The 23084-nt window shown below is 42.8% G+C and overlaps 1 protein-coding gene across 3 annotated transcripts in view; it reads right to left on the bottom strand.

Annotated features, from left to right (window-relative positions):
* The window catches only part of CRTC1 (CREB regulated transcription coactivator 1), a 41959-nt gene that overhangs the window by 7241 nt on the left and 11634 nt on the right, over nucleotides 1-23084 (bottom strand). The window contains exons 2-11 of one of the 3 annotated variants that reach the window (XM_086627691.1): nucleotides 14504-14620; nucleotides 12894-12941; nucleotides 9823-9960; nucleotides 8957-9018; nucleotides 7988-8082; nucleotides 6816-6901; nucleotides 6361-6404; nucleotides 5818-6038; nucleotides 2928-3085; nucleotides 2111-2362 (exon numbers count right to left, since the gene is read on the bottom strand). In XM_086627691.1, coding sequence (XP_086483817.1) covers nucleotides 2111-2362; nucleotides 2928-3085; nucleotides 5818-6038; nucleotides 6361-6404; nucleotides 6816-6901; nucleotides 7988-8082; nucleotides 8957-9018; nucleotides 9823-9960; nucleotides 12894-12941; nucleotides 14504-14620 — 1221 coding nt within the window. The remainder of the gene's footprint in view (nucleotides 1-2110; nucleotides 2363-2927; nucleotides 3086-5817; nucleotides 6039-6360; nucleotides 6405-6815; nucleotides 6902-7987; nucleotides 8083-8956; nucleotides 9019-9822; nucleotides 9961-12893; nucleotides 12942-14503; nucleotides 14621-23084) is intronic. The other 2 variants (XM_086627689.1, XM_086627690.1) reach the window with 2 other exon arrangements.

The raw sequence follows: 23084 nt of genomic DNA, 5'->3' as shown, positions 1-23084 counted from the left end.
GGTTGGAAAATTATCAACTTCTGGCGTACACAGCTCGAGGAAGCTGGGAGAAACCATCCTCTTCAGCAATTCTTGGCTACGTATGAAGACAGGATTACTGTGAACGATGTCGCAAAAAGGATGAGTTACGGTGTCAGCGCGGCACGGACCCGTCTGCCGAGCGGCTGGGGGCAGCGCGGTGCTGCTGGACAAGCGAAACCCTTGAAATATTTTCTCACTGTTCTCAGTTACGTTCCGTTTTTTTCAAAAAATAAAAATCTGGTCAGCCAACGATTTAGGGAAAAGTCGTATGGCAAGCTGGGAATAACTCAAAACTAATGTAATTTATTCTTCGATCCAACTGCCACAGCCACACGTTCCTGACCTGTGTTTACATTGCTCTGGAAATCCTCCTCGAGCCTCAAGCAGCCCGGGTGCCTTATCAAGATGGAAGTGCATAACCCAGCAGGCTGGAATCCTTCCCCACGCTGCGTTTCACCCCAGGACATGGAGCAGACACCGTCTGAGAACTCACACGGGGTTTTGCAGGTTTACATTAGTTACATTTACATTGTTCTCAGTCGTCTTGAGAAGGCGTTTGCAGAGATTTACCTTTTTTTTTTAGTCATAAAGAACCCTGGATTGGAACAAATTAATGACCTTCATGGCATTTAAACAGAACGTTGCACTAATTAACTTATACAGCTCTTCTCCTCATATTTCCTTGAGAAATTAACAGGTGATTGAGGAAAACCTGCAACCCAGTAGTTGTAAGAAAAGGAGTGATTTAATCACATAGCTTTGCAGTGTGGGAGAACGTTGTACTACCACTGCTCGCTGACACCAAATTCTGTAAATCTCAGGAAAATATGCCTTAACCCTTTTTGTTTTGCCTTGCTACTTAAGCACTTTAAGTGGACATCCAAACTACAGCAAAATTAACTCCAACGTTGCTTTACAAAAACTGCATAGCAGTTTTCGGTGAGACTGTAACGCAGCTCAAACGGCTTTTTGATAAACTAGCTTTTAATTTCAGTTTAGTTGGTAATTATTTTGGTTGCTTTAAAAGATAAGCACAGCACCTTAAAAGTTAAGGTCATAGAGAAGTTTAGGATGAGGAAAGCAACACAGAAAGCAAAGAATGAAAACCAGAATCATCTGTACTGGCAGCTACATGAGTATTAGAAACAAAACATTCGGACACACTTTGAGTGGGTCGGTGTCCTTTCCTCTGCTGGATTTGCCCTTCCCTCTTCCCCTTCCAATCCTGAAAGGGAAGCAGCTTCTTTCCAGAAGCACTTACCAGCACAAACTGTCAGAATTTCATCCCCTATCAAGTACTACATCAATAGACAATGGCTTCTTGTCATTCTCAAACCAGTTACTGTCACTACCACGCTGCCAGAAGGACAGGACAGGGCAGACAACCTATAGAGCAGGGCAGAAGGAGCAGAGAACGGGCTGTGAAATTCTCCCCTAGCCTGTAACCCTGATCTTGCTCTGCATTTTGCATTTTCATGTCCAGAGAGAGACAACATTTTGTAAGAGCATGTCAAAACAAGGAAGAAAAGAAATCTGTCCATAAATCATTGCTATATACATTCCATTTCTTCTGAGCATCTGAAGGCAGCCACAAACCCAATTTTTGAAGATAATAATGTTAAGCTCTAAAATTCCGTAAAATCAAAGAGTTGTAAATATAGAAAGGATAATAAAATACCTGGGTCTTTCCAACTTTTGGATAATGCTTGCTAGCAGGTTTCTGATAACTCCTCCAGCCCAGAGCACACTGTGTGACACACGATGTGTTTGGGGTTTTAACAGCCTGAAAACACCAATGTGATGGCAGCAGCACGGCATGAAACAAATGCTTGTCTATGTAAGCTGGTCTTAGCAAACCAGGAGTTGTAAGGGACACTGTTTTATGAAACTACGGCCACCCTAAGCATAGATAAAACCCAAATTTTCCTCCAGAAAACATTTCAACACGGATTTAACCAAAACTAATCCTACTTCAGACTCTGCCTAAAAGTATACTCATTATTGCCTGGCTTGCACTCTGACACCGCGCTGCTCGCTCCCAGGTTTTCCGATGGAAAGCTCTATCATCGCCAGCCGTGCCCCAGCTTACCGAGTTGATGTCTATTCCCATGGATGGCTGGGTCTGGCTGCCCGGAGGTGACTGCGGGATGGTGGAAGGTACCGTGACGGAGAGTGGGGGGAGCTGTGTTCCTCGCTGTAAACCAGAGCTCTGCATTAAAGGAGTGTTCTGAGGCAGGGTACTTGCCACCTGGGTCTGCTGCTGTTGCTGGGAAGTTGTCTGGGTAAAAAATGGGTATGGGGGAAGCTGCTGCTCCAGAGACAATGCATCCATAGCCACGGCCTTAAAAAGAACAATCAAAATCATCCATACTGGCAGGTCATTTCCCTTCACTTTCAAGCACAACATGAAGAGAACTGCACTAAGTCACTCTCATCTTGCACTTAAAAAATGTTACCTGAAGGCTCAGAAATAGTCAAGAAAATGCTTCAAAAGACTTAGTATCACCTCCAGCCTACAATAAAGAAATACTCTAAAAGCCCTGCTGAATATCCAGGTTAGGAATTGATGTCCCAGGCAGTTGCAGAGTCTCACTTATGAAATCAATTAAAAAAACTAATTGAGCTTTTCTGATGAATTAGAGAAATGTCTTTCAAATTTCACAATTGACTTTGGGACAATACCATTAGAGAAAAGTGTCCTAATAGACGTTTTTTACTACAGTTCTGGAAAAGTGAAAGTAAAATCTGTCCTGTCTACAAACACCTTTCTTCTTAAGGCTCTGAATTAACAAACACATTTAAAGACAATTACGGGACAAGAGAGATGAAGTTACAGGCAGCTTCTCCCTGCGTAGAGTAAAACAATTCATCTGTGATTTAAAAAATTTAATTCTCTAAGGTCGTACCTGAGTAATTGGTGACAAAGGGGAAAGTGTAGGAGACATCTGCTGTGACTGGGGTCGCCTGGAGTCTGCGCTCAAGGAGAGAGGACTGACGGCTGGCTGGCGGTGCTGCTGGGAAGGGGCTGGCGTCGTCGTCATTCCTGCAGGAAGGAACAAACCAGCTTCAACGGGAACAGAGCAACGGTTTATCGATACTCGCACCGAGGTAATTACCTAAACGATGGAAAACGAACGGCGTGAACAGACGACCACTTAACGCAAAGTGCCGATCGGGCTGAAACTCGTCAGCTGAGTTGCAATTAATTTTGTCAGGCTGAAGAGCATCAGGGCGAGAGGAAGACCCCTGTGGTTTATCCTGGACCAGAACCAGTCGCAGTTGTCCACGTTCATGCAGAGATACCAACTTGCAATTGAAACAGGCAGAGCAGCTTCTGCCCTTTATGGTAGGTACCGTCCTCGGGCACCTCTCGGGCTGCACGCGTCGAACCCAGAGAAGCACATTCTGCTCTACTTGTACGAGCTCAAACTTCAGGAAGAGGATAACAGATCATATAACAAGACTAATCAGAGGGTACTTGCAATATTATAAAAGCAAACACTTATTTAATGGAAAATGCAGAAGAAAAACTGGTTACACGGGAAGTACTCCCTTTTTCATGGCATGCCAGCGCACAGGAAGGCAGGAAATATCCTTCACACACTGAAGAGCCACGACCCAGCAGGGGGCAGGAATAAACAATTCAAGTACTGTAATTTCCTTCAAATTCAAGACAAAAAAATCTGGAAGTTTTGAAGCCTCCCCTATTTCTCTGCCTCACCCTAGAGGAACCAAGGCGCCCTGGAAAGTGATTTCAGGACAATCCAGCTAGTGAGCTGTTCTAAAGTTGCCAGAAAGGAGGAATTCACAAGAGCCTGCGAGCTCCTAGGCACTTGGCAAATGTTCAGGACTTCCAGGCAGGCTGCCAGGGAGCCAGGAAGTCCGGGCTGCCAAGGTGCCAGCAGGCAAACTGGCTCCAACGGCGCAGGTTCTGAGGACTGCCTGGCTTCCCCGCCATGTTTTCCAAACCAACACTGTCTCGAGGAACGCGCCAGCGACCCGACGGGCTCAAACGCACAAACGTGGGGTCTCCAATCGCTGGCGGCTCCCCATAACCTGGCAGGTGTGTGTTCCCCCTGCTTTCCTTCCCTCGGAGCCGCGGAGGCCGTGCCTGTGCAACGCACAGAGTTCCTGCAAAAGGTTCAAAAAGCCTTTCTGTTTTCTGCTAGAGCCAGAAGATAAAGAGAGGCAAGGAAGGTTTGGAAAAATCACTCAAAAAAAGCACCAAACACTGACTATGCCAATGATTAAACTATGGGATAGGCACCAAAGAGAAGCAGGAAAACCATCAATGAGTATATCTCTAGTCTGTTATGTCTTTGATAGACCAGGAAATGTTTTCAAAGCAATTCTATACCTACCAGTTTGGTTTTATATCGTTTACTTTGCTAATTATGGGTACAGCAGAAAATTTAGTGACCCCATCTGGCCTAACTCCATGCAAGTAGTTTGTCTCTTTTTATACACACGACGGTGCTCTCAGCACAGACTTGCTGAATCCTGCCTCGAGTGACAGCCCATGCCTGAAACTTCCTCTTTTGAGACCAGAAAACTCCTTAAAGGATGCTGGAAGCTGCTGACCTACTCTGCACTCAAATGGTTAAACAGTCTTCTTGCTTTATTCCTAAATATAACTGCTCAGTCATAACACTGCATTAACCTGATTAGAATTATTTCCTTTCCCAATATGCGAGAGGATTTGCAAGTGGGTAAGGGAATCCTGCCTAACACAGGAAACACACTTGTATTTTTGGATACAGCACCTTATTTCTATACTAGGAATCAACTGACTGCAATTGTCACTGACAATAAAAATATGCAACCCTCTTCACAACTATTTGAGTACGACCCAGTGAAATTATTTTAAAAATAACAATCACCATTTTAGGCTATTTGCCTATAAAGCTAAATTTAATTCTGAAATTATCAAGCGATCAGTATATTATAAACTGCCAGCACGGCAAATAACATTTGTCTGTGGTTTGTGGGTTGTGGGGTTTTTTTTTTTTAATAAAATTATGAGTATTGCCAAAGTCCAAAAACCCCAACAAACACAACTCAGACTGAACAGCTCAAACAGCAACAGCACTCGAGAAGAACTGGTGACAAAAACTACAGTACTAGGAAGGTAACACAATTTCAACACAACGGCACCGCAGTGAGAGCTGCAAGAAATTAAGGTGTGCACTTGGTATTATTTCCCAAAGCCCTGCTATATTATGTAGCCTGAATATTCTGGATATTTTCAAAACTTAAGCAGACAAGCTTAGAAAAACTAGCACGCCTTGTAAAGGCGCCGCATTATTTTTGATTGCTCAAAAGGGAAAATTTGCTTCAGACAAAGCAATGCTCTCTCTCCAAAATAATCCTCACATTGAAAAAAAAAACCCAACCTTCTAAAGGAATGAAAACAAAAGGTCTGCTTAAGGTATTTCCATAACACAAGTGCTGTTGTACAATGAGTTACAAGAAAGGCACCTTTGGATGCTCTTCTCTCCCCGTAGTCTTATACATAAAATAAAAAAAAAAAAAACACAACTCAAAAAGTCGATTTGGGCACCAAGGACTTGAGAAGAATGAAAGGCGATTTCTAAGTCATACAACTAAATACAGCTTTCTGACTTTTTCGTACAGAAACGACTTGGTAAAGCTTGTTTAGGAAGAAATGTCAATCAACAGTGACGTGCAATTACCTCTCAGACAAAACCGTAACGTTCAGCAACGCAACTTCCATAATTTCGGACAAGCGACATATTATGGACAACCTGTAGAAACACCTCAGAGTTAGGCTCTTACCCTGATTGGCAGTGCTGATGCCCAAGTGAGTCAGGTTGGCAGCAAGATTTCCGGTACTATTGGAGCTACTCAGCGCTGGGAATGTGGATTCCTCAGGATCTAACGGTGTTGGGAGAGGGGAAGGGAAATGGATGTTTGTCAGGTCTGGCAGGGAGCCACCTGTGTTATGCGTAGCAGGAATCAGTGTTGTAGTGTTTTCCTGGTCAGCTGATGGAAAGATGCTAAATGAGGGAGAGAAAAGAGGGGGGAAAAGAAAAAAAAAAAAGACATATGTCAATTTAAATTTCAGCCTGGACAGATCTTTAAAATCTTTTTAAAAAAGGAAGGTGCCATATACACAACTATAACTGCATTTCTGATGAACCAGGGACGGAATAGCCAATGGGTCACTCAGAGGTTCTGGCTTGTCTTGTATCTTGTGCTGTGTTGCATCCTCTGAGGACTTTTCAGAAAGCTCAAAAGCAAGAGGACATTCAATACATAACATTCATTCTTAAAGATCTCAATGGTCTTTAAAAAAAAAAAAAATTGCTCAAAACTTACTTGATTCCTGGAACTTCACATGATTTAGGTCTTGATGACCCAGTCTGAAATAGAAGGAAGATATTTTTAAAGGCAAAGATACTGCTAGAGATTAAGACTTAGGATATATTTCAATTAGCAGGTTTTATTTAATTTAATACATTTCTGAAGAAGAGCTCTTCTTCTACATAAGAGCTCTGTGAAGCTCTAAGAAGATATTTGTCACCTTTTTTTGCTTTATTGCCCCAACAAGGCTCAAATTTAAAGAATCTCTCCTGATATAATCAAACGTGTGCATGCACACGTACATACAAAGTGCCCTCCTGATCTAATGTTTAGTGATTTGTTGCTAAATATAGCATTTAATCTCTAATCTCTGCAAGTATTTTGCTCTGGTTGACAATATTTAGAGCATTAGCTTACCTAAATATGTTTAGAAAATAACAGCTCTACACTTTGAAATGTGAGATTCCTACCTTTTTAGTGTCCCATCCTTGCTTAGAGAGGGTTTTGTCTGCCTCAGAGGTGGTGTCCTCCATTCCAGGGACAGTCAGTAACAAAACTAAAAAACGAGAACAAAAGGAATCATATCAGAGTACTAAGCTTCTCAGTAAGGAATTTTCAGAGTGGAAGTTTAACCATTTGAAAACTCTGAAGTAACCTACTATCAACGAATATGAAACAGTGCCACTCTACTCTTAAGACACTAAAATTTTAAAAAATGAACACCAGAAGAGACTGAAATTGTATTTAACGAGCAAGGAGACATCACCAACTTAAAAAAAAAAACAACCAAATAATACTTTAAAGCATTCTGGCCTCCAATTTAGTCTGCTTAGATCTAAATGGAAGAATGTATCTTGGGACCCAGTTTTTCCTATCTTTTGTGTTTTGCACAAGTGATGCACACACCTCGTGCATCTAATGGGTGGCCAACAGGACGATTCCAGGGGGAAAAGATCCAGTCCATCTCCCCTGGGATTGAGAAATGCTATAAGGCTGTTACTTCCCCGTATTCCAAGCACGTTTGTTTGTTCAAAGCAATCAACTGTTTCATCATGCTAATAGCAAGGTGACAAAGAAACATCAAAAGAAAGCCCAGTCAGAGAGATGTATCAACACAAGCCTTTCACACTGAGAGTTATAAATCCATATTTATGTGATACTGTTTGATATGATTGTCATTTAATGTTTTACAGCCCTAGAAGAACACAGAAGAGCTGCAGCACACTGCACATGCATCTGAGTGTTGTGCGTTCACCTGTCTCTGGGTGGTTGTTTAAGGGTTAAGTTTCTCTACACAGATTTAAGAGTTTTTCACGTATTTCTTGAACTGACAGTGGGAACAAGGGCCAGCAGAGGGCACTGGAATGGTGAGTGCCGGAGGGCTGCGCTGCTCCAGCTCCTCACCGGAAAGGTTATGGGAGAGTCTCCTTCGTAAGCGCTGCCTTTGAGGGTGTATTTTCTGGATTTCAGGACCCAGAGGAGCAAACGTGGTCCTTTGTTCCAATTCCTGCGTGACCAAACCTAGAAAGTGTCATGCACACGTGTATTTATGGAGAGAGATGAACACCAACACACGTGCATACAACCTGAAGCACAATGCTTTGAATGTTCCAAATATTTTTACTGTTTTGACTCTGTTTACCTCTTTTCTGCTGCATGTCCTGCGACCCTCCTGAAAAGGATTCTTGTTGAGCTGGAGTCATAGTACTCTGGTGCAATGCAGAATCGGAATTTGTCCTGAAAAGAGGCAAAAAACAGTGGTTTTATTGTCAGTTTCTCTAAATAAAAGATTGATGAATCTCAGATAAGTGTATCCAACTCAGTAAATACCTGAATACTCTGCATTAAAAAAACAAAATCTATATATGGCACATACCAGGCACAATTTCATTGTGAAACAATCAATTTGCAGAACAAATTAGTTCAAGTTCGAAGAGCAATTGTTTCAATAAGGGGATTGAGAGGAATACAGGATAAATTGCTTGCCGTCATTAGAAAATAATTTGATATGCTTTGTTAGGATTAGGCATGATCAAATAATGCAATTTTTAAATTGAAAGCTGCTTATACGCACTTGAGTTCTACCAGTCTTTGAAAAGAAAGCTTTCCTGTTTCACAGGGAGGGAAAACGACTGGTTCAGGATGCAAGTATGTTGTGGAGACAGGAACCTCCACGGTCAACACATCTTTCACGATGAACTGTCCTTTCCTTGGGAAAGGCCACTCGGCACCTCCGTGTCAGGAGCACGGCGGGTAGGAACAGTGCTCCTTTCCACTCCAGCGCCCAGGAGGGCAGACCAAGTTCTGCACAGCGAGAAACAGCCAAGTCTTTTACAGCCCAACAATTTTGGGTATGCCTTGGAACACCTGGCAAGATTTACCCTTCAAAAAAATCACATCAGCTGTGATAGCCATAAGTTTAAAAGCAAGTCATCTACAAGAATAAGCGTAATAGAAGAAAAAAAAATCAATTTTTAAATTCAGGAGGGTATGGCAATTCAGATGACCAACCGCTGTGGGGAACAAAAAAAGCCTTTGTTGCACACGGAAGTGTCACAGTATCAGGAACGCGGTCCAAGTACTAACACACACATACAACTGTGCCACTAACCTTCTCCAGCTTGTGTCTGACGGAGGTGACAGGTACACAGTGCCATAGGGACAGCTGTCCACGTGATTCCATCAGTTAAGGGGAAGAACACCACTTTCTCACTTAAGTAGGAGGCCTACTGGAAATCTTTTTCTAAGGAATAATTCAAATTACCCTGTCAGAAACATTATGCTCACATGAGAAAGGCGATCAGACCCGCTACGGGGAACACACTGACTCTAAAAGGACACGCAAACCAAAGCATTATCTGGGTTGTTGTAACGTTTGAGCAACAGGACAAACACCCTCCTCCTTCCTTCCTTCCTATCTAAGTGATACTCAGTGAGTCGAAGCCATCATCTCTCCACTCTCCCACTCACCCAACCCCTTCAGCCCCATCAAGCCACTCTGATTGTGGCCCATTTTAAGCCAGTCAGAAATAATAAGCTAATTCATTTTCACAAATGGCAAGAAGAAAAACCGCTTGGCAAATGCTAAGCTGATGAACCAACTTGCAATAAAACGCGCCATGAACCGCAAAGAATTATTCTGGTTTGGATTTACTCAGCGCCCACGGGAAGCTGGGTTTCGCCACGACTGCCTTGCCTTTTCCATCACAGAATCTCAATCCCTCTCAGCTCCGTGTGTATCGGTATCCTCGCTCGGAGCCGAGGAAACAGAGAAAGGTAAATGCTTATTTTACAGAATAGTAGGTATTTATAGCCCAGATCACTCTTCAGAAAAGCAGATGACGTTAACTACGCAGAGATGGGAAGCGACTCCACTGAAAGGTGAGGAGAGGAGGAAGGAGGGAGCTGTAAAAACTGAAAACTGTGATATTGATTAAAAGGTAGGTGTTCACTGCCAGCTCACGAGCCAAAGGATATTTGTCTTCCATGTTTATCCACAGAGAGAGGGCGTCGGTGTGGGGAGCCGAGCCGGTTTCTGTCACGATACACTCTGTCCACCAGACCGTGATGCCGAGTTGTTCTGCTCGTGTCCAGTCCTGACGACTGAAAGGGAGTCTGAGAGAGACACAGGAAGTTATAAGCAGAAAAACACAGGCACGAGCACCCAGAACCTATTTGTATCCTATGCAAGGCTAAATTGTTCTAAGGAAAACTCAAAAAAGATACGGACAAGCGTAACCACGTAAATTTTTCCTCCAACACCACTTTCACTATAGCCATGGAAAGCAATTACCAGGGCTACCACTTCCAAACAGAGATCAGAGAAAGGGGAGACAGACCATGCTAGACCTGCCCTCTCATAAACGAGCGCTGCTCTCCAACCTTTGCATCTCTGAACCACCACAGCCCAGTGTGGCAGGGAGCCTACGGACAACTGCTGCTTGCATTCCCTCGGTGTAGCATGCAGCATGCATCCAGAAGGAACATGCTGACAACCAGAGCTGAAATTCCAAGGGCAGAAGATGCGGGAAGAAGATGCACAGAGAGCCTACCATTCACCAGAACACGCCACGGTCTCTCAAAACTTCCTTTCACCCCTCCTTTCAGCGTAATTATTTTAGGGGGACACTGACAGAATTACAAGAAAAAGAAAAGCCGTTTCCTTCCTCCTCTGTCTAGAAAAAGTTACAGCATCCAATATTTGTTAAGCGATTTCCATTTCATTCAGGTTGCGCAGTGACCTTAAGTAGGTTGATTCCACTTCTAATCTTATCGGCGCCGGGACCTGGAGAGCATTTACTTGTCAGCAACTGATTTCAGAGAATGAGGATGGCAGAGAGAGAGGACAGGGAGTATAAATTCCCAGGCTAAACTGGAAAACTTCTCCTACATTTTCAAAAGCCCTTCCCAGGGTATACCTGCGGGGGGGGCGAAGGAAGTACCAAATGGTCAACCTCTACTCGTACTTCAACAGCAATATATGGGTCTCCAGGGGGAAAAAAAGCTACAGAGTCTTCCACTCCTTGCCAATGCGAACAGCTTTGCCGAGTCCCTCAACACCATCTGTTTGGAAATCCAAAATTTCCTCCTCCATTCAGGTGCTGCACGTGGCAAATGCACTGTCCTGTCTGCCAAGCCCTGAAACCATCTGGCTCCCACATTAATCTTTTTTTCATTTTTCTTTTTAAAGCGTCCAGCTTTGGCTGTTTAAATGATTACTTCTAAAAAGGTTCACATTTATCTTTAAATGTTTTGTTTGTAAAAACTCTTTTAAAGAGTCTTTCTACTATTCTAAACTCTTTTCTATTTAGCAAATATTTGCCTCCTCGCCCTCTACGCACACAGGACCTGTGTTAGTACACATGAATGTAAAGTGGCTGCAGAGTTTATTTTCTCGTTTCAGGGCCAACGTTTTATATGCAGCAGAATATTGCTGAAGTCAACGTGGGATGAGCAAGGGAGCACAGTGACTTTTTACTGTACTCTCAGCCATTAAAGTCACAGTGTTTTGCTTCAGTCCCTTCGCAAGTATGACTTTCTTGCACAAAGACTTAGTAACCTCAAGTCATAGCACCTCAATTTTAAATCACTTAAACTAAAATATGATGGTTTAATCTCTGCTGTAAAATGCTAAACAACAATTTAGTTCTATACCTAACTAGCACTGCACAGAACTGGGAATATTCGTAATTCTAAAACAACAACAAAAGGTCTCAAACTCTTCCTTGTGCTGTTGTTACATCAGTTCTACCCCAAAAGGCAGCAAAACTTGCAAATACATGCGTGCTTGGAAGGTCAACAGGAGAAGCAATTTCCTATGCCAGTGGTCTCAACCACAACGTTACTAAAAAAAGGAGACGCCAGCCTGAAGCATACAGAACGCAGACCTCACCTGCAATTTAAAAGGAAGCCAAAGAATATGAGTATACACACCAAAAAAGTTGAATGCAAAAATAGTTATTTCTTAAGTCTTCCCTTTTTTTGGCACAACTTCCATATAAAAACACAACAAAATCTAATTTGAGTGCAGCAGTGGCACAAGTAAACACGGACCGTGCTCCGTCACAGGGCTACAATTGACAGAGCAAGGAATTTTTGGGCAATGCTGTTCTCTGGCTTTCCAGGAACAAAGATGCCGAGTGAATCCCTAACTTGCTTAGGGAAATCAGGAAAGAGGACAAACACTTGAGAAAACGGGTATCACCTCCAACAGGTCTGGCTTCTCTCAGTAACCATCTCATGAAACTTACTCTGGACCAAGCACCAGGCAAGACACGTTCATTAAAATCTTCATTCCTGTAGGGTATGTGATACTTAACTATAATAAACAACTGTGACTGAAAAAAAGAACAAGAACAGATCTGAACATCAATTTTATTTGGAAAACGAAGAACTGGAACTGCTTCACTTCCCTGAAAAACATTCAAGGATTTCAGATCAGAACCAAAGCTCCAAAAAACATTAAAGTAAAAAAAAAAAAATGCAGCTAAATACAGACAGGAAGGAAAAAGCTCAGTGCTCTAAAGCAACAGTGTCCCTTTAAGATTTATCAAGACATTGACTTAAGAAATAAAAATGAGTAAGGTGGATGAGGGGGAAAGAGAGGAGCGGTACCTACTGACAGTTGACATTTCGGTGCCTCCTGGTGACAAGCAGCGTTTGGGGAATCATTCTGCCTTTCCCGATGGAGCTTAACATGCAGGCTGAGTGCACATGCTCAGAGATTGCTTAAACCACAGGCCAAGTCAGTGCCAAATAAACCGCCGGCTGCACCAAATTAATCCCCCACAAATCATAAGTAATGACATGACAGACCATAGCAAGTCCGGGGAGTCTGTACAGGAATTATTATGCATGTTCCGAACGGGGGATGCATGGCAAAACCTGTATTTATGTGACAGACCATAACTCCTGCGGAGCTGGGACGGTGAATCAAATAAATACTGTGCATACCAGAAAGTGTAACGTGTGCTGAAATACGTATCTGCCTGGGCAAACAGCGCGCCAGTCCCAAATACGTATCTGCACAAACCTAAATACTTGTTTACCAACGAGACAGGAACTGCTCCAAAGGCTTCTGCCAGAGCTCCGTTGTGCTGCAAATGCAAAGAACCAAGATTCTCAGACACTGCTGCTCTCTCCAGAGGCAGCCAGACAGGCTTGACCTCATCGGCACATCCTACGAGCATCTTTTGGCAATTTCACTGTGTTTTAGCTTCAAACCGAAAAACCTGGCAAGTATTCATCACTGACACAAATACACGGGTTTTACTTCGTTGCTTGTCATCGTTTGTTATCTGTAACAATATCAACTTGGGATTTTTGTGTGTGTGTGTAAAAAAAATGCAATAAAACCCTGGAATTTAAGGACAATTCGTTGCCGTATCGTCCTCTACTAGTTCATAAATTTTTGAATACTCACTTTCAAGCACTCTGTTTCAGGACTAAAAGAGTTTATGCAATAACCATCAGTAACTGCCATCAAGCACAGAAATACTGAAATATTTTTGCTTAAAAAGAACAGTTAATTATGAACCTCCTTAACAGGAAACTAAAGACAAAATCCTGAAGAGACCAGACGCCTGTGGAGCAATACTAAGGACTTCACAACATCACAAACCTCTGCACTGTATTCCCTAAAGGCAGCCAGATTAAATTAGACACTCGCTTCTCCTCTCGCACAAGATTCAAGCTTTTAACCTCCACAAATTCAGTTGTCTACATGTATTTTCAAATGTATAGTTCGAGGACATCATCAATAGTTTCTCCCTTTTTATTAAGTCAGCCTTCATCAGCAAACTACAAAATTTAATTCTTACCACATCCTTGTGAGATAAAATGTCAATGTTATTACTCAAAAAAGGAAAGCTAATGCAGAAATTTTCATTATTTTGAGCGCTCTAAATCAACTAACTATAGAAATCAGGAGTGCCAAAAGTATCTGTCGCTTAATCCTACCCACTGTACAACATCTTCTCCCCCAAACATGCTTACTAACAGCAAAACATTCACATAAAACACTGATTTTCTGTTTATAGTGAATTACCTCTGGAGTCACAACAGCAGGAAAAAAAAAAAGTCAGCACATCTGTACACTTACTTTTCAGCCAGACCACGGAAAAGTGACTATTCTGATACTGGTTTGTGTCCCATTCCCCCTTCTCCTCTCCTAAAACCATTCACTGCTCCCATGGAACATGCACACTGCCTTGGGGTACCTTCTTCAATACCCCCACGTCCCAGTGCTTTCCACATCACCTTGAATTATTTGCTTCGAGTCTACAGTATCTTCACAGAAGATTTTGTTATGAATTTGGTACTGAACAAAAAACCCCCAAAACAACCCACCACCACCATGAATGTTCACTGACAAAGAAACTGCATGGCCTCTGCATATTCTTGACACAAAAAGCATCACAACGGGGACAGGAAAACTAATACCTAACACTAGATATATACAGTACAAAAATATCCACGCATCCCATACACAACCACATTCCCCTCCAGAAGAGCAAAACTTTTTAAAACAGGGTGATCTGCTGAGGCCATGGTGCTATGTTCTAAACCAGCAGCTAGTTCGTGGTCTCCTGTGAGTTAAAAATAGCATGCAGGCACAGCACTCATCAGCAGAAAGAACAAAACACCCTACGAAACTCACCTGGAAGGGCAGATCCATAGCGCTGTTTCCAATCTGATTCACATTCGGCAGCGAGCCACCGTAGTACTGGCCACGACTCTGCCCCAGTTGCAGATACTGGGTTTTCTGCAGCTGTAACTAAAAGAAAAGGAGGAGGAAAGCGTAAGGGCAACTCATTTATTTTTCAGATGTTTCAGCTCACTCAACTCAGCAGCAGGTCCGTTGTCACCGAGAACGGACACCCATCCATGAACAGCATGAGCGCAACCTCGGCGAGTGGATGTCGACCGTCCCCACAAAGCACGGCTGGCAAACCCCCACGTCAGGTCTCGCGTGATAGTGCACAGTGGTGGAAGAGAAACCAACTTCCTAGCCAGGGATCGCGTTCCATTTCCAACAAATAACCACCACGTGAATCCACACGGCTCTAACGTCGCCTGCGATTCCGAAAGCCGCGATGTAAAAACACTGTGTCAGTCCGATCGTGACTCCAGTATCAAAACCAGCCAGCTGTGCGTGTGTGTGATGTACACGTAAGAAAGTCATCTCAATTTAGTACATTCAGTGCACTGATCAACCAAACATTCAACTTTTTGGCAATCTGGGTAACAGAGACGTTACGGCGAACTGTAGCTTTCCATCATTAGATGGGTTCTTGTTTCCTGCACCAGGAAAAGCTCCGTAGGAAGGGCAGAGACAGGTTTTCAAATTAAAGAAAAAAAAACAAAACAGCAAGAGTTCCTTACTTAACAGATACACATGAAGATAAATGTGAGTCTGCAAAGCTTCCATAAATGCCAGGTATCACTCTTCAGCTCTGAATGACACCTCTCTACTGAAACATCCTACTATGCTTTCCCGTAGTCGTACACATTTCTGGAGCACAAAAACAGTGTGCAAGAGAAAGTTGTTTCTTTTCTACTCAAACATCAACTTATTTTCATTGTCGCTTCTTTCAGAAGGTGATACTGTCTGAATAGCTCATTAATCAGAGCTATGATTTTTGATTAATCTTTAGCTAGTGGTCTTTCTCAATTTTTTAATTTAGTAGTACCAATATTTAAAATAATTCCTCCTTCAATTCTGTAATGTTCCCACTCAACACATCTAGGTTTAATACCACACTGCCACCAAAGCCCTGTTTCACACTGATAAAGCACAATTTCCCAGCATCTGAACACAACAATCCTGCTCCGAGGGATGCATCTTCCAAGGACTCAAAAAAACTACAATTAAATAGCAACGAAATGAGCTTACATAAGTTCCCTCTCCTCCCACTGTGGAGGAGTACGTATTTTATAATGTATGTTGTTCCTCACTAGATGTCAACTGGCTGTTTTCGCACTCTGAAATGCAAGAACATTCCTAGATTGGTAGCAAAGAATTGTTTAAAGACCAAACGTTCAGATCTTGGACTAGATGCAGGTTGGTTGCTACGGTACTGTAGTGTGTACATCAACAAATCTGGTTGAGTTTCATTCAAATAGATCCAAAAGCCTTTGCCTTGCCACGCCAGAATTTTGAAGAGCAAAGTTTGGAGAAGTATTAGAACATGCAGCATCCCCAAAACGGCATGTTTGTATGTTGTGTTGTTTTTTGGGGTTTTTTTTAATTTATGCTTTCTTCGAGCAAAGGAAACGGCAGGATGGAAACGAGTGGCTCTGCCTTTCGGCGTTACCACCTTTGTGAGCACCACCTCAACCACCTGAGGTTGATTGAAGACGTTTCTAGCAAAGGGAAGGAAGAGCTGCCACCTGCCAAGGTGATCTGCGCCAAGCCCTCTGAGAAAACAGTAACACCACGAGCGGGGATGCCGAGCGGCGCTGGCGGTGATGCCACCACGCCGCACACCGACAATGCCAAGACAGGACAGGAAGAAAAGGGACCGGTCTGCCTACATCATGTGAATGCTCATGGGAATATATTAGAGTAGTCCCTGAATAGAGGAGGAGAAAATGAGATCGCCCCGAGGAAAACAGCGCATGCATTATTCTGACTTAAAACCATCTCTAGGAAAGCAACTCAAACACTCTTTATTCACAGAATCTCTCCTAGAAACCATCAATTTCCAAATATACAGACAGCCAAAATCTTTATGCTTTCTTTAGCTGAGGGACCGAATTAATCCAAAACTTAAGAGATGGCTCTTAGAGATGAAAACTCCCTACAGAACGGGCGCTGTCGAAAGCCTCAACCACTCGGGCAGGGTACCAGTCACAAAGCGGCTGCTGGTTTTTTCCTTAACCAACGGGCAGATAAATCCCCTCAACACAAAGATTTATAAAATATTCACAGCGTGCCGTATCAAACAGTTCAAAAAGACCCCACCTAAAAAGCAGGGAAGGCCCCCCCAGCTCTCCTTTTGCAATCTTTTGACAGCAACTACAACCCAGTGCTCTCTAAGCAATACAGGGAATTGGAGGAAGGCTCCGTGCCGGGATCGCTTAATGAGTCACAGCCCCTCTCGCTCCGAGCTGCAGATCACTAAAAGCACAATATCAGAACTAGCTGTGCTTTTTGCCTGGCCTGTACATATGTTTTTGTTGTTAAAAAAAGGCTTGCTTGGGATTTGTGCCAAATACTGAAGTAACGATTTCAACAGGTGTTGGTTTCTTCTAAAGAACCCACTCTAAGACGCCCAGCGGGGTTGGGGGGGGGGGGGGGGGGGTGTTTGCTTTATGGTTTTTTTTAACGTTTTGGCCTTCCCCAGTACATACCTACCTCAAAGCATACTGTAACAAGGAGGTCATGACCATTTGTCTTTCCAGCGCAGTTAAACGTGGAAAGGAGGAAACACGAGAGATGGAGAACTACAGCGGATCTCAAAAACGAGCTTGTTAAAGCGCTTTGCGGCATCATTCATTTTAGTAACACTACCTTCCATAAACACTTTTGGTGAGCCGTGCCAAAAATAAGAAAAGGATTGCTCGTTATTGCTATCATATATCATTACACCAGTGTGTAGATCTGTACTTGCTCCTCTCTCCAGCCTCCTGCCTTTTCACAGCCAGCGGCCCCCGGACTACGCGGCTTACGGGAGACCATCAACAACTGCCACTCGCAATCGATGGAGATGAAGGGCAGGCAGAGCAGGTTTGCTGAGCGCCTCAAACCTCCAGCTTTTCAGCTGGTGCAAAAGCCTTTTTCAGATCCTGCGACGTCAGACCTTACTGTCATTCCAACAGGAGATCTCAAGCGAAATCAGCTCACAGAATCCCAGAATGTCAGGGATTGGGAGGGACCTCAAAAGATCATCTAGTCCAATCCCCCTGCCTGAGCATCACCACCTAACAAGAACGCATCCAGGTGGGTTTGGAACATCTCCAGAGAAGGAGACTCCACAATCTCTCTGGGCAGCGTGTTCCAGTGTTCTGTTCCCCTTACTGGGAAGAAGTTCTTCCTCATGTTTAAGCAGAACCTCCTGTGTTCCAGCTTAGATCCATTTCCCCTTGTCCTATCATTGGATGCCACTGAGAAGAGCCTGGCTCCATCCTCATGGCAGTCACCCTTTCCATATTTATCAACATTAATGAGGTCCCCCCTCAGTCTCCTCCAAGCTGAAGAGACCCAGCTCCATCAGCCTTTCCCGATAAAGGAGATGCTCCACTCCCTTCATCATCTTTCTGGCCCTGCGCTGGACCCTCTCCAGCAGTTCCCTGTCCTTCTTGAACTGAGGGGAAGCTCGAGTCTTTCAAAGCAGAGGATCAGCCAAAAAACCTGCAAGTTTCACTGTCGTGCTCCGAGGTAACTCCGGAGTGTCGCATCTTACTACGGGGACCTGTGCGTAAAGAACAGCAGCACTGAAAATGAAAACAGACTAACACGAGCATTTCCTCCTTCTTCTGTCAAACCACCTTGTGAGGTGAATAAGTATATTGCACAATTTGGGGGTTAGGTCTGAAGAGGAGGATTGTGGGGTTTTATTTTAAAAGAAGGAAGAAAAAAAAAGCCTTTTCTTAATAGAAAAACTCAGATTACCCTTAAATGTTAACACGTCTCATGGTAATATCTAGCTTTACCTCCTGGGATTAGATTCAATTAGTGGCAACTTGCTTTCTATATGAATTTAGATAGTGGAGTACGATAATGAATTACTTAGTGTTCACCAGATATATTAATTTCTTGAACCATGAGAACTTGGTGACTCTACATTACAGCTTTTCCATTTATGTATTATGTGGCCAAGATAATAGCTCTTTGACAGTTGAAAATATTGCTAAATATTCCAGTTCTTTCCTGAGAAAGTGTTTGGTGAGGAAAAAGCTTTTGCTTGTTAAACCATTTTATTTCTGCTTGGCATTCTTCTTCAAAAGAAATGTTTCCCAAACGACAGATCCTAACTGAATCTGTAATCTTCCCTCCACTAGCATTTCTCTTATGCTACTTAAAGAAAAAAAATGAAGTTTTTCAGTTAAAATACAATTTAATTGTTAAAAATCAAATACTTCTGCATAAACAGTTTTCTAGAGCAGCTGAAAACATTCCCTGAATAAAAGGTTGACACACTGTTGGTTCGCCAGAGTTGAAGTTATGTTAAAACCAATAAATTTCTGCAAAGGTGCAAGAGTAACACCCTGTGAGGCAGCAGCAGCATCTTTACAGCGAGCAGGAAAGGAACCGTTACCTTTCACGGTGGTAATTAGGAATTTGCAAGCAATTATGTTCTTGACTCAGCTAACAGTTGAGTAACAACACGATCTCACTCTGGTTAACCATGCTGGACACACGCCACTTTGGTAAGAAATCAAAAATATTAGATTTAACACAATTACTGACTTGCTAACAATGGAACATTCTTCCATATACTAGCTTTTATGTGAAACCACTTACATGCACTACTTCAATTTTTCCATTTAGATTGGGTTAAAGATATACAGCTGTGTTTGTAGGGAGAGATTCAAGTTATACAATAAAAAAAAAAAAAAAAAAGGAGAGAAACATATCCCTAAAAGCATATCCAGTTTTCCTACAGACTTTCTAAGTGTCCAAAATACGCAGATGGGAATCAAAGGCAAGCATTTATTAAAATTCAACACTACAACTTCTCTAATTTCTTCTCCAAAAATTCTGGGCAAATTACAAACTTAAGGGCAGAACTCAACCGTAATCGAACAGCAAACGTGACACTGGAATGAGGTCAACCAAAATTCACTATAACCATTTCTTTTAAAATGCCCTTTTTTCACACACAAAAATCTGATTCCCATAAGCACAATAAAAGGGTGGAGTGTCCTTTTGATACGAAAAAGCCCCTGAGGTATCTGATGAGTACAGGAAGTCAGATTTCGCGATAACGGCTCTTCTGCCGGTTTGCAGTTTCCATACCAAGCTTTCTTATAAATTTTAGCTTTTCGCTTTAGAAAGCTCTCTTTAGCATCTTGAGCCTAACGAGCAGCAAACCAAGCACAGATTAAAATTAGAAATGTATTATTAAAGCTTAATTGGAAATTAAATTCTGTTTAAAGGATTAACTGGAAGTTTTAGAGATTGCATTATAGGTAAATCTTGTTGTTCAAATCAGTTCAAAGTCTCCCAGCTGGATACGTCTGAAATTCCTCAGGAAGCCTTTCTCCTGGAGCAACCAGAGGCAGGACCTGTCACAGAAAAGAACATACACACACTTGCCTGGAGTTTTTAAACCAGCTGGGATTGATTTGGCATCCTCAGCAATATGTCACTGCTATTTTCCGATCTCTCCCTAGGAATGAACTCACAGCCCAACTCTTGGTAGAAAGCTCTGCCTCAATGAAAACACACTTGTATCATTATTTTTGGTCTCTGCAGAAGACAGACGGTGGGGACCAAGTGCCCTTTTATCCTCAGAATTGGACTTTCCAAGTTACACAGGTAGGGCAGCAAGAGAGAAACTTTCCAGGTCAAGTGTACACACCTGGCCTCTCCTGTGAGCGAGCAGAAGGCAGATCCCAAACTGCTAATCTGGCTTCCTTCTCCAGCGTGAAATTAAACACTACGGCAAACAAACCCTCGAGACAAGCCAGTTACTCAGTGGAATCCCAGTGGGAGTATTTTCTTCAAAGGGAGATTTCTTCCCATTCGCAATCCTCATGTTGATAAGAAAAGTAAATACAGCCTTAAAAAGAAAGATAAGTCAACATCGATTTAACGATGCACAGTTATTGCTTTGACCACCAAAGGAGTTTGGCTCCTCCCTTTCCCTCAAACTAACCCTTTTCTGTTAATATTTTAAAGTTCATATTAGAATTTCAATTTTAAAAACTGCACTTGCTGCCCAACCGATTTCTAAAATTAACGTACATCAAAATAGCTGCTCATTTACTAAAACCACCCTCCATGAAAGCTGTCTAGAATTTATTTAATTAAATGAGGAAGGATTCGCAAATCAATAAAAGAGAATCCTGGTAAGCCAAGGAAAAGAAAACCCAAATGTTAGCCACAATTTCTTTAATTATAGCAGGTATGCCGCTGCCAGTCCCTCTCTACACCAACACACCCAGATGCAATCTCATTAAAGCCAAGAATCTAAAATTAATATCAATAACGAAAAGACACAGAAAGTTATTAGCAGAAAAAAGTTTCACGAGCAACGGAGGATGTAGCTTTATAACACAACCAAGCAGATCACGCCGCGGAGAACACGGTCCCAGCGCTCTGGCTGCCTTGTCTTCCCCAGGAAAGCTGCATAACCTTGTCCTTCTCCTTGCCCCAGAACTCTTGTGACCTGCAAGAAATCTGGTTAAAGGAGCTGAACCAGCAGAAAAACTGTGTGGGTTAGCTTGTCTGCTCTTAACTTGCTCACCCCACAACCAGATGAATTTTTTGACAGCAGAAGAGAAACAGGCCAGAGCAGTGGGAGCCAACAAAAGGACAATTTCTTCAATATCCAGACTAACTCAGCTGTAGGGTCCGGTCTCCCATTACGTTTCAGGGCTGCCTACTGGGACTGACGTCTGAGCAAACCTCACCTTCACTCTCGTGGAAGCTGCAAGGTATGGAAGAGAACGGAGCCTGGCGTTACAGCAACCCGGCATTCCTCTGCCCCCGGAGCTCCTCAGGACACTACATGAGCAATTAAGGCCTTTTTCAGAGGCAACTGCTAATTTTCAGGCTACTCCACACAAAATACTGGGGGGTCTGTCAAAATTCCCAGTTAGGGGTCTAAAGCACTGCCTCTCCTGGAGTCACCCAGGCCTGTGCTGGGAGTGTACAGAGCACTTTAAAAACTGGTGGGTTTTCCCCCTGAGCACCACGTGTATCAAACTGGACATTCAAAGCACCAGTTTCTTCTGGTTTACTGCTTGCATCTTAGTTACCCTCCTACAAAACAAGATTAATCACACCAGAAGAATATTGTAAAGATTAGGTTGGTTTTGAACCACTCCGAATCCCAGCGCGAGGCGCGGAGCACTTCCCTGGGGGTTCCATTATCCTATCAGCAAAGCAAAGTTGGACCGGTGCACTCTCAGGCCCAGAGCAACACACCCAACAATGTGGATAAATCAAGATATTTAACAGCCTCCCAGTCAGCCACCCTTATCTGGCTTTGTGCTGAAAGAGGCAGGGGGCTCCGTCTCACACAGGGAGTGGGGAAATTATGATTAATTAATTAAAGACTATTATACTGCTCACGCAGGAGGAGATGAAGGAAGATTGGAAAGACTTTTGGACTGCTTGACTTTTTAATCTATATAATGCTTTTATAGTTTGAATACAACTGGTAAGTTAATACTGAACGTTTTTACAGTGCTGTCAGGTTTTTTACAATTGTTTGTGAATAATTAAAAAGACTTCCATTATTTAGATGTTGCAGATTCAAATCCACCTACACATGTTTTCTAATAGCTGGATAGGTGGCTAAGGGAGAGATGGATGTCTAAGTGCAATTTTAGCCCTTTACTTTCATTTCCAAGGGATTTAAGAATTAGATGATGAAATCTAATAACGTCAATACTTTCCCTTTCATCTGAGCATGCACCCACGTAAGTGTGTACATGACAGTAGCTTCTCTTCAATCCAAAGAATGTCCTGACGGACAGTGGAAATAAACTTTATGATGTAAACACACTTTTAAATTGGCTTTCAGAGGACCTAATGCTACTCTGCCTATATATAAAGAAAAAGGTGCAGTATCGGGAAACTACAGTTCAAGTTCTTTGATAGAAGACACTGATTCTCTAGAAAAAGGCTTGACCACAGAGCTGGATAAAAAAATATCTAGCATTACACAGAAGTATGCAGTCTATCAGTCCCTTAAAGCTAATGCATGCTGTAGACGTAAAAGGGGAACCCCGAAAACGGCGTTCCCTTCAAAATCAGAACACATTTAAATGTGGCTGCTGCAAAGCCAGTGACACCGTTATTTCTGGATAATCAACCATTCATGGCAACAAGAAAAAGCGAACACAGCACACAGAGTAATGCTAGAACAGAAAAAGCATCTTCACAACTCCTCCGGCTAACGGGGACGGACTACACAGACTCCTTTATGGAAGAAAAAGGAACGAGAATCCCGTGCAGACCTCTCTTATTTGGGCTGTCACAATCAGGAAGAAACACCATCAAGTCTGATTTCTAAAGTAACTTGAAACTGCAGGAAATAAGTACTGATCCAACAGCAGCAGTG

This window comes from Tauraco erythrolophus, chromosome 28 (genome assembly GCF_009769465.1).
Source record: "Tauraco erythrolophus isolate bTauEry1 chromosome 28, bTauEry1.pri, whole genome shotgun sequence".
Classification (NCBI taxonomy): Eukaryota; Metazoa; Chordata; class Aves; order Musophagiformes; family Musophagidae; genus Tauraco; species Tauraco erythrolophus.
This window is presented reverse-complemented; position numbering and strand designations above follow the sequence as displayed.